The sequence below is a fragment of the Physeter macrocephalus genome, unplaced genomic scaffold (assembly GCF_002837175.3).
Source record: "Physeter macrocephalus isolate SW-GA unplaced genomic scaffold, ASM283717v5 random_708, whole genome shotgun sequence".
Lineage (NCBI taxonomy): Eukaryota > Metazoa > Chordata > Mammalia > Artiodactyla > Physeteridae > Physeter > Physeter macrocephalus.
This window is the reverse complement of record NW_021146014.1, coordinates 38,516-50,000: the sequence shown is the minus strand read 5'-3', so window position 1 is coordinate 50,000 and position 11,485 is coordinate 38,516. Positions and strand designations below refer to the sequence as shown.

Genomic DNA, 11,485 nt, shown 5'->3' with positions numbered 1-11,485 from the left:
GCGGGTAGCCCACCCACACCAGGGACACAGAGGGACGGGAGGGCGGAGCCACCCCCGAACTTGAAGATGACCTCCAGATCCATTCTCTACCCAAGACCGTGGGCGTAGCCCCCAGCTTGGGGCACGCGGAGGAGTCTATCGTGTGCACCTTTGGGGAGGGGGGCGTGTCACCAGCCAGCACTGCGCCTGGAGTCTCAGGCCTGCACGTGTCACATTGCACCTGGAGCCCCTGGGCCACTTCACCTTCCTGCAGGGCCACGCCTGCCGGTCCACGGGGGCTGCTGTGCCGGCCCCAGCGTGAGCGCCATTCCGGGCACGTAGCAACCACACGGGAGGTGCTGCTGATTGGGGAGGACGCTCCAGGCACCGGGCCGCTGCGTGCCGGGCGAGCAAAGCAAAAAGCGGGGAGTCTGTGGTGGGGTGCGTGGCGGTGAGGGGGCTGTTCGGTGACGTCGAGGACTGTGTAGCCGAAACAGGGCAGGCAGGTGGGGCCCTGGCCACAGAGATGAACTCTGCTCTCGGCGAGCTCGGGGGTATCTGAGTGGGGCTGTACCCTGAGCAAAGCTGTGCTTGGGCTGGATGAGGGGCAAGCCCCCCGGCCGTGTGTGAGGAGCGGTCCGGGGGACGCGGTGGGGGTCACTGCCCCCCCCAGCTAAAGACAGTGGGGTGCCGCCCCCTCGGGGCCCCACCATCGCCTAAGATGCCGGCGACGTTGCTTTCCAGCAGCACGTCAACGATGAACTCGGGCACCGCCTGCCGGCGCGGCATCAGGGCACTGCTGGGGGACCTGGAGTCGCTGCTCACAAACGTGAAGTGAATCACGTCCCCGGGGAGGGGCAGAGAGCCGCCAACTGGCCCTGCGCCCGCTCTGCGTCCGGCCGCCGCTGGGCCTCCACCTGCCTTGGGCGCCCGCCTGGGAGCGCCTCTCCCGGCATCACAGCGCGTCCGGCGGGCACCGCAGCAATTCCCGCTCCAGGAGGGGCCGAGGGAGGACAGTGCTGCGCCCTGGCACTGGCACTGGCACTCGCGTGGGCCCCTTCCTCCATAACGTAGACCCAAAAACCACAATTTCTGGCTGTGCTGGTACAAAGGTGAACATAACCCAGGATGGATCATTTTGTTCTTCTGACTTTAAAATACATGAGAGTTAAAACATTTTCCTGGGCCCTGGGCCGTGCCTCCCGCACCTGATGGGGAAGCTGGCCCTGTTTGTCTTGCGCTCAGAGATGTGGCCGCGGTTTGGGACAGCCCACATCGGAGGAGCCACCGTCCATGGATGGAGCGCTTTGTGGTGTGAAAACCCCAAGTGCACGCGTAGACTGACAGAGGGAAACGCGGCCCCGGGGCCTGAGCTCACCTGACGGTTATTCGCTCCGACGGGTCGGCCTGGAGCATCAGAGGCAAGAGGGAATTGAAGAGTTTCGCACCGGGGACCCTCCTCTCCTCCATGGTCCTCAGGACACCCCTCAGGCCGTCGGGGGAACTCCGGATGGACTTCCGCAGAAGCATGGCTTCCGCGCTCTAGGAGGAGAGAGAGGACCACCTGTGCCCCTCGTCCGCTAAAGGAAGATGGCCTGACCTCGGGCAGAGGGGAGGCGTCGTGGCCGCCGCCGTCAGGAACGCACAGAGGCCACCTGCGCCCCAGAGTTCTTGTGCGAAGAAGAAATGGAGGTTCTGAGAAAAGCAAGTGGCCATCTCACTGGCTGGAGGGAGTAGGGGAACAGCCCTCCGTCCACGGCCGGACTCCCACTGTGGGCCGGTTAGTGCACCCGAACTCAGCTGCTCTTGTCCACGAGGGGGCGCTGTTTGGGCGGGTTGGATGTTACCGTCACCGTCGTCACCACCACACGAGGGCCCGGCAGGCCCCAGGGCGGGGTCCTCCGGCAGCTGGGGCAGCGGGGCCCTCCACACAGCCCCACAGAGGCACTCGGCGCGGGCGCGGGCAGGAGGATGTCGATGGGAAGAATGCGCCCCTTTCAGGGCCGGGGGTGGGCAGAGCCTGGCTCCCTGGGGCTGTGGGGAGTGGGGTTCAGGTGTGGTGGGGAGGGGTGGACGGAAGGCCCCTCACATCCAGGAAGGAGCAGCCGGCCATGTCGAGAATGATGCAGCCCAGGGACCAGATGTCAGATTTCTGGCTGAAGGAGAAGTTGAGGGCTTCGGGGGCCGTCCAGGACTTGTGAAAGGGGTCTGTTGGCAGGAGTGAATTGGGGGATGCGTGAGTCCCGTGCTCCCTGGGGAAGCGAGCAGCTTGAAACATGAGCCCTCCATCACCCTTCTCCAGGGAGGGAGAGATGTGCTATCTGAGGGGGAAAAGGAAGAGGCCCCCTGGTTAGTAAGATCCTGGCCCTCGATCTGCAGCCAGCGAGGCTGCCCGTCTCGGCAGGGGCCCACCAGGCTGGCCGCGTGCCCATCTGTGTCCCGCTGCAGCTGCAGAAATAGTCGGAAGGGGCATGTGCCACGAAGGCTAAAATCTGCCCCCTCCGTAAACATCGTGCCCCTCCCAGCATCTAGTCGGGACCTTGAGGCAATGTTCCAGTTGCCCTGCCCTAGTTTCTAAACCTGAACCCCTGGGACTTCCCTGGCTGTCCAGCGGTAAAGACGCTGCGCTTCCACTGCCGGGGGCACGGGTTCGATACCTGGTCGGGGAACTAAGATCCCGCATGCTGCGCGGCCAATAAATACATACATACATAGACAAACAAACCTGACCTCCAGACAGGGAGCCAAAAGAGCAGGGTCCCCGGCCCAGCTCTGTCAGTGTCTGACAGGCCTCAGGCAGCCCCTCCCTCTCCGGACCGCCATTCCCCGGACAAAGAGCAAAGGGGTGGGCTCCAAGGACCCCTGCCATCTACACCTCCCGTAGATCCACCCGTCCACTCACCTGCCCACCCACCTGCCCACCCACACCCACCTATCCATCCTTCCATCCACCTATCCGTCTGTTCATCTATCTGCATGTCCATCGATCCACTTGTCCATCCACCCATCTATCCATCCACCCAACCACCCACCCGTCCAGCCATCCACCAAGGACAGCGTGCCACTGGGCCCTGCCGGCCCGGGACTCTGGAGTTGCCCACTGGAGCGGTGCTCTCTCCACCCCTGAGAGTCGCTATAGGGTTGAAGCCCAGCTCCCTTTGCCCTGTTGTCTGTTTAAAGGAAGGAAAACTTCTCTGCCCTGACTGCTCACCTTTACCACCTCCTGGGTTATTTTGAGACTCAGTAAAGGAATCCAGCCCCAGCCAATGCCTGCCAGCCACCAGCCCACCCTCTGTGCATGTCAGTTTCCTTCCTTCTGAGGCCTTCCTTCCCCCTTCTCGAAGGTTAACATTTTCTGAGTGTCTTTTGGACCCCACGGTGGTACTTCTGCTTAGTTACAATCCAGGCGAGGGGGTCTCTTTGGAGCCCACATAAGCCCGGGGGGCGGGGGGGTCTGTGGGGACCTTCTGAGCAAGGAGAGCTTTCCAGCACTTAGAGTGGCCACTGCCCTTGGACTCCAGGGGCGACCCGCTCAGTTGAATGGGCCCTCCCCCAGTGCTCCCCCGCCACCACTGTCCCCTGGCTGGGGGGACGCCAGCCACCTTCCTCTGCACGGACGTTCCACTTGGCTACGTCGGTCATGAGTGCGTTGGAGCTCAGGTCCTGCAGTTTGCAGTGGTCGCTGCTGACCAGGGCGATGTTGGAGGGCTTGAGGTTCCTGAAACCGAGAGGCGCGCCCTTCCACCCACCGCCTGGCAGGGCCACGTCCGTCTGTGAACCCTCCGCTCCTGCCACACCCAGGGCCGCCGCAGCAGCCCACACCCCTCCTCCTCTCTCCTCCGTAAATGCCCTGTTCAGCCACTTTTTAAATATCGTTTCCCGTAAGCATAAATACACTGTTATTTCAAAAGGAAAAACAAGGCAACTGCAAGTAAGGAAACACCCGATCCTCCCGTGGTCCCTCCGCTAACGTCCTTCCAGATCTCAGCTGCGAGTTTGTTTGGGGACTGGCTTTCCATAAGGTCCAGTGACATTAACACGGAATCTCCAGCATTTCCTTCCTACATTTGGTTCACACAGTTTTCTCGCCTCCGTGAAATACGGCACTGACCCTTCAGATCACGATTCCGGAGAATGAAACTGACAGGTCGAAAGCTCAGCCTGGGAGCGCCCAGAGGCCCTCGGGCGGCCTAATCTCTTCCTCAGTGCTGTTATCTGGTTCTTCCCTTGCACTTTAGAACCAACCGCCCCGTCTGTGCATGGGGAGGTTCGCGGAGGGGGTGACGTTCTCTTTAAGCCAGGGAGGGGCTCTGGGAGGGGGAGGGGCCCATCCTTGTCCCAGCTGCACCCCTCTCCCTTGGGCCCGCGCCCGGGCGCTGCCACCAGGAGGTGCCACCCCCAGGAGGTGCCTTTTCTCCTCAAGCAGCCTGGCCACCCGGTCACCTGTGGATAATGTCCACCTGGTGCAGGTACTCCAGCGCATTCAACACCTGGCCCAGCACGTTCTGCATCCACTGGGGAAAGAGCGAGAGATGCCAGGACTGGGGGGCCTGAAAGCTCCCAGGTGGGCCTCCCAGCTGCTCTTCTTAGGCAGGTCAGTGGCCACTCAGAGCAGCCAGCAGGGTCGCGGCCAGTTCCCACCCTGCATCTTGAGATGGGCCTGAAGTGAGCGGCCAACAGCTCAGAGCCAGTGCAGGAGCTTCTGCTGCAGGCTGCTTCAAGGCCCTCCGGACAGAAATGCCCCGTTAGCCGGCGATGCCCTGGTCTCCAGACCCCCACTCCTGTCTCCAGGAGACCCGGGGGCCCTGGGGCTCTAGCCCCGCCCGGGCCCCACCCCATGGGCACCAGAGATGCTGAAGTCTGCGGCTGCTACTTGGGGTTTGCCTCTCCAGGGCATTAGAATGGAAAGAGCCCTGAGAGAGAACATTCTGAAAGCAGTTCGTGTCAGAAACAAGATCCACCTGGTTTCCAGGGCAGTGATTTTCAAACCGTGTTCCTAGGAACCCTGGATTCCGCCTGGGGTGTCAAGAGGGGCTGAGCAGGCAGGACCCCGGGGTTCCTGCCACACCACCTTCCACTGACCCCCAGATCCCTGACTAGAGTAGCTCTGCTTTCCTTACTGGGGGTTCTGAGAACATTTTTGTGCTCGACAGGGTTCTACTACAAACAGAAAGTTTGAAACCCACTCAGAGCCTGTCTCTGAGGCCCACTTCGGGAGAGGAGCCGCGTGCCCCTCGGAACCCCCCAGCAGGGTCACAGTGCCTGGAAGCCCAACAGAACAGAGGCGTGTTCAGAGCAAAAGCAGGCAAAATTTATTTGGGGTGGGTCATAGACCTAAATGTGAAAGCAAGATGGAGCCAGCTCCGAGGGCAACAGAGGAAACTATCGTTATGACCTTGGGGCGGGGAAGGCTTCTCTAAAGACTCAGAAGGCACCAACCACAGAGGAAACACTGATGAACCAGAGTTCATTACAATTAAGAAAGTGAACTGGCAAGCCACAGACTGGGAGAGGACATCTGGACACCGTGTCCATAATATATAAAGAGCTCCTACGAGTCAACAAGAAAAGACGGACAACCCCAATGTTTAAATGGGCAAGAGACCTGAACAGGCACAAAAGAAGATATCCAAGTGGCCAAAAAGTGCTCACCATGACTACGCAAAATAATTGAAACTAAAATGTAATTTTTAATTAAAGTTAAGAAGACTGACACGGTGAAATGCGGGCCAGGATGCAGAGCCGGAAGACTCACAACTTGGGATGAGAGTCAACACCGAGTCAACCGACCATCCTGGAAAACTGGGACATTGGCTAAAGCAGCACACGCACCCATTCTCTGACCCAACAACTCCACGGTCACGCAGAAAATGAATGCTTAGGTCCATCAAGACACACGCCCAGCAGTGTTCATGGCAGCCGTTCTTCATAATAGCCCCAAACTAGAAGCAACCCAGATGCTCACAGCACTGGACCAGATACACTGATGGTGATGTGGCCATCCGACAGAGTGGCCCCTGGCCATGGAGAGAGATGATCTCCTGACACACTCACAGGTGGGTAAATCTCAAAGCACTGGGATGAAGGCGAGAAACCAGACACAAGCCAACAACATGCTGTATAAGCCCACTTATGAGAACTTCAGGGACAGGCAGAAGCATCTCTGGAGGCAGAAGTCAAACCCTGGGTACTGGCTGGGACTGTCTGAAGGTCCAGGAACGCTCTGACCTCATGTGAGGGAGGGGACGGGAGTGTCTGCCGATGCAAAACACACCAAGGTGTACACTTAAGATCTGTGCACGTTACGGTATGCAAATCCCTTCATTCATAACCGTCAGAAGAAATGAGACCAGACTCCATCGGTGCCTGCCCCTCTGTCCCCCGCTGTGGGGCCTGTGGCATCACAGGGTCCAGGCAGCCCCCAGGCCTGGTGCCCCAGAGAGTCTGTCTTACCTGGGAGTCAATGACTCTCTTTGCCGCCCTCTTCTTCTCAATGACATTCTGGAAGCTTCCCTCGTGGAACTCCATCACCAGGCAAAGGAAAAAAGAGGAGATCTGCAGGGGACACAGCCCCTTAGCCAGGTGCCGAGTTCTGGCCCCCAGAGGCCCAGGCCTGGGGGCTTCTGGGCCGTCACCCGCTCCAGGTCTTTCCTCCCAGCCAGGCCACCACCGGCAGTGGCTATGGGAGAATGCCCCCTTCTGGGGTGGGGGGGACAGCCCCTCCTGAGCAGCTCCTGCCTCCGCCTCCTCTCTCCTCCCCCCACTCCCCCTACCCCCCGTCTACACTAAGCCGCATGGACTTTGCCTAGAGGGGCGCAGGGTCTCCTGGCCACCGCACACGTAGACCACCGTGCCTGGGGCACCGGGCCCTTCGTCCCTTAGGGCTCAGCTGAGATCCACTCCTCCCTCTGAGGGGCCTGCGCCCGACGGGACCCCAGCAGCCCCCGTCAGGCCTCTCAGAGCACCCTGCCTGCCCTCCCGCAGTGACATGTCCTCTTGGCTTCTGTGTGTCCCCCTTGAGAGCGTGAGGGGGTGCTCAGAAAATACTTGGGGTACAGGTGGTGAGGGGCCCTCCCCACGGCTTTCCTCAGGGCCCAGCTGAAGGCGAGGGGCCCCTCCACTCCTCCCGGCCCCTCCCTCGGTTGTCAGCCCAGATGGGGGTCTGACTGTGGGGTCACACCTGGCCCCCTTCCCCGCCAGCCCCCCGCGTCCCCCAGCTCGGCCCCACGTGGAGTAACCGGCAAGCTTCCGGCTCCTTGAAGATGAGACGTCAGCTCCCCGATGGGACCGAGCACGGGGCTCGGGGCGACCAGACCCAGACTGGAGTCCTGCTCAGTCGTCGCCAGCTGGTTTCTCCCAGCCTCCGCTTCTTCCGGAAAACGGGACAGTGACCCTCCCGTGCGGAGGCTGTGGGTGCACGTGAGACGATGCCCGGAGAGCCCCCGGCGAGGCCCCGGGAGTGCTGCGTCGGGGGAGCCGCGCTTAGTGCTGCGGCCATTGGCGCTTGAGGGGCACGGCGTGGGGGGGTGCTCTGTGCCCGCCCCGAGTGCCTGCTGAGCCCGCGGGGTCGGCTCTGACCCACCTCACTGTTCCACACGGTGAAGAGCTCCTGGTAGATGGAGACGTGGGCGTGCTGAAGCTTCAGCAGTGGCATCAACTGCGGGGCGAGGCCAGAGAAAGTGGAGATGTTAGGGAGACACTGCTTCTAGAGGTGCTTCTCTGTCACACGTCCCAACAAAAACCACAAGCTTCCAGCTCTGAGCGCGGGCCCAGGGAGGGTGGGCAGCCAGAGGATAGGGGCCAGACAGCCCAGGGTAGGTCCTGTCTCTGGCACGTGCTGGCTGTGCTGTGTGACTGAGGAGGGGCTCCCCAACCTCTCTGAGCCTCCTAGCCTCATCTGGAAATGGCTGTAATGGTGGTATCTGCCTCACAGGGGTGTCAGGAGGACTAGGTAAGCCGATGCAGGCAGAGTGCCTGGCGCGTTGGAAACAAGCACAGTCCGGGTTGGCTGAAGAAGGGGGTGTGGCCAACGGGAGGCCGGCCACTGTTGCCGTGCCCAGGCCACCTGGCCTCCTGGTTGTGTACACGAGAGGTCCCAGGGCCCCTGCCCTCAGCTCAAAGTGCTTTGCAAACAAACACAATTAGGCAGCAGAAACGGCTCCCTTAGCGACTTAGGCCAGATGGACAGCTGCTTATGATGGCAGGTCGGGGTGTGAAAGGAGGTCGCCTAGTGGGGTGGGGGAGGGAGAGGGGGCTGTGATGCTGGGGGGCGCGCGGGACGGCCCCCCACATTCTTTCTTTCATGAATGTGGCCTGGGTCCCTCACTACGTGTCAGACACACTGTGGACAGAAGAGCTGTTTGCTGGCAAAGCTCAAAAGCTGGTGATTCCGGAAAAAAAGACAAGTGACCATTAGATAGGAAGGGAGACATTCAACCTCGTGTGAAATTCCAGAAAAGCAGAGAAAAATGACGCAGAGCCTTTGCTGGCAAATCGTAGTATATGCAGCTGTTTCTGCTATTATTATAAATCAGGATGTTACTGTCAGTTCTGACTGGCAGATTTAAGGAACGTAAAAGAGTTTATATTTTCTTTGTTAACCAATTCTCTATTTTCCAAATATTCTCTTGTAACGGATACTTTTACAATTGAAGAAAAAAATCTTTTAAAAGATGGTTATTGGTAGATCAGCCTAGGGACCTAGCCAACATTTCAAGGTTATCATCTTCTCTGAGACCATATATTCTAAGCGGTCAGCACCTGGATTTAGAAATGAGTGTTTGCTACACAGACTCCCTTCATGACCTGGGGGCCTCTGACTTCATAGCACAGGGCAAGAGCTGGTTCTGACCCTCCGTGCCTCCACCAGGCTTCCACTCATCACGCCACTGTGGGGTGCAGAACAGTCTCTGTGTGTCCTGCATTATGTCCTGTAGAGAGGGAACCACCCAGAGAGTTACCTCCTCCAGGGCCTCGTTGGCCTGATGCTCATCAATGCACTCCACCTGCAGGGGCACAAGAGTACTAGGTTGGTAAATGTGCCGTAAACACCCCCGTCATCATCAGGACCACCATCACCACCATCACCACCACCATCGCCATCATAATCACTGTCATCACCACCACCACCACCACCACCACCACCATCACCATCACCATCACCACCACCATCATGGGTCCCTCACTACGTGTCAGACACACTGTGGACAGAAGAGCTGTTTGCTGGCAAAGCTCAAAAGCTGGTGATTCCGGAAAAAAAGACAAGTGACCATTAGATAGGAAGGGAGACATTCAACCTCGTGTGAAATTCCAGAAAAGCAGAGAAAAATGACGCAGAGCCTTTGCTGGCAAATCGTAGTATATGCAGCTGTTTCTGCTATTATTATAAATCAGGATGTTACTGTCAGTTCTGACTGGCAGATTTAAGGAACGTAAAAGAGTTTATATTTTCTTTGTTAACCAATTCTCTATTTTCCAAATATTCTCTTGTAACGGATACTTTTACAATTGAAGAAAAAAATCTTTTAAAAGATGGTTATTGGTAGATCAGCCTAGGGACCTAGCCAACATTTCAAGGTTATCATCTTCTCTGAGACCATATATTCTAAGCGGTCAGCACCTGGATTTAGAAATGAGTGTTTGCTACACAGACTCCCTTCATGACCTGGGGGCCTCTGACTTCATAGCACAGGGCAAGAGCTGGTTCTGACCCTCCGTGCCTCCACCAGGCTTCCACTCATCACGCCACTGTGGGGTGCAGAACAGTCTCTGTGTGTCCTGCATTATGTCCTGTAGAGAGGGAACCACCCAGAGAGTTACCTCCTCCAGGGCCTCGTTGGCCTGATGCTCATCAATGCACTCCACCTGCAGGGGCACAAGAGTACTAGGTTGGTAAATGTGCCGTAAACACCCCCGTCATCATCAGGACCACCACCACCACCACCACCACCACCATCGCCATCATAATCACTGTCATCACCACCACCACCACCACCACCACCACCATCACCATCACCATCACCACCACCATCACCACCACCACCATCATAATCACTATCATCACCATCACCACCACCACCACCACCACCACCACCATCACACCATCACCACCATCACCATCACCACCACCACCACCACCACCATCATCATCACTATCATCACCATCACCACCATCACCACCACCATCACCATCACCACCACCATCACCATTATCACCACCACTATCATCATCACCATCATTATTCACCAGGGCTGCCAGGTGCCTATATTCATGCCCCATCACATGCCACCAGATGGGGCCTGGAGATGTTCCTAAGGAAGGGACCCAAAAATCCTTTGAGCAATGAGATCACCTTTGCTCCTATTGCAAGGATAAGTTTAGGATAACATAACATAAACTCCAAGGAATCATTAGAGGATCCATTTTCAGACCATCTTGAAAGCAGGGGAGAAAACAATGTGTTGCCCCCAGAGTCAAAGAACTCTGCTCTGGTTCGCAAAGTATCAGCCTCATCACTGTATTCCTCCTCCGTACTGGGAGGCTTGTCCCTGTCACTGAATGTGGGTGGTGGGGAGCGCGTGGAGAGGGAGAGAGGGTGGCGGTCAGGGCAGCGCTGAACTTTCAGTCTGCAACATACTTGGTGGCAAAGACTGTGGGTTCATACTGTCACTGCATCTTACCAGATCCTTACCCAGAACTTTTGCTCATAAGATTTACAAATGAAAAACTCTTGTAACTGGGGTGATCGTAGATGAAAATGCAGTTAGTGGGTGATTCCCAATCCATGTAAAGACCCCAGGTGCAGCGGCACCATGCATCCCTTCCTTCTGTTCCAGGGGCTCGTGCTGAAGTCATTTTGGCCAAAAACATACTGAAAGCCTTCAAATTACCACTTCTTTTGACCTAGAAATCCCACCCCTAGGAATTTATCCCAAGGAAGTCATGGATCCTCAAAAAAATTAACTATATGGTTGTTTATCAGAGTTGCTTATACAGAGTGAAAAATCGAGAACAAGCTAAGCCCTTATCGCCCTGAGTGGATGGGTTGGGTCAGTCATGGCACATCAAGCAGGGAGGTCCATACGGCAACCAGAGCCAGGGAAGAAGGAAGATGTGTCAGCAGTACCAACAACATTTGCCATACACCGAGTGGGGAAAAGCACATTATCAAGTTCAGCACCGTTCTTTTTAAAGATATTTATTTATTTATTTATTTGGATCTTCGTTGTGGCACGTGGGATCTAGTTCCCTGACGAGGGATCAAACCCAGGGCCCTGCACTGGGAGCACGGAGTCTTAGCCACTGGGCCACCAGGGAAGTCCCCTCACCATTCTTGTAAAAAAACAAGAATTTTATAAATGCTTACCAAAAAACCCCGAAAGGATATACAACCCCCCTCCTCCATTTTGTTTAGAAAGATTGACTGACTTTTAAAAAAAGCTCCTTGGGGGGCTTCCCTGGTGGCGCAGTGGTTGCGCGTCCGCCTGCCGGTGCAGTGGAACCGGG

General features: G+C 57.2%; 1 protein-coding gene across 1 annotated transcript in view; it reads right to left on the bottom strand.

Moving 5' to 3' along the window:
• Window positions 1-488: 488 nt before the first annotated feature.
• The window catches only part of STKLD1 (serine/threonine kinase like domain containing 1), a 14,378-nt gene continuing 3,381 nt past the window's right edge, over window positions 489-11,485 (bottom strand). The window contains exons 4-11 of the mRNA XM_028486188.1: window positions 9,799-9,843; window positions 7,562-7,636; window positions 6,433-6,534; window positions 4,423-4,493; window positions 3,582-3,697; window positions 2,069-2,187; window positions 1,359-1,521; window positions 489-827 (exon numbers count right to left, since the gene is read on the bottom strand). Of these exons, the coding sequence (XP_028341989.1) occupies window positions 637-827; window positions 1,359-1,521; window positions 2,069-2,187; window positions 3,582-3,697; window positions 4,423-4,493; window positions 6,433-6,534; window positions 7,562-7,636; window positions 9,799-9,843 (882 nt within the window). The 3' untranslated portion in view covers window positions 489-636. The remainder of the gene's footprint in view (window positions 828-1,358; window positions 1,522-2,068; window positions 2,188-3,581; window positions 3,698-4,422; window positions 4,494-6,432; window positions 6,535-7,561; window positions 7,637-9,798; window positions 9,844-11,485) is intronic.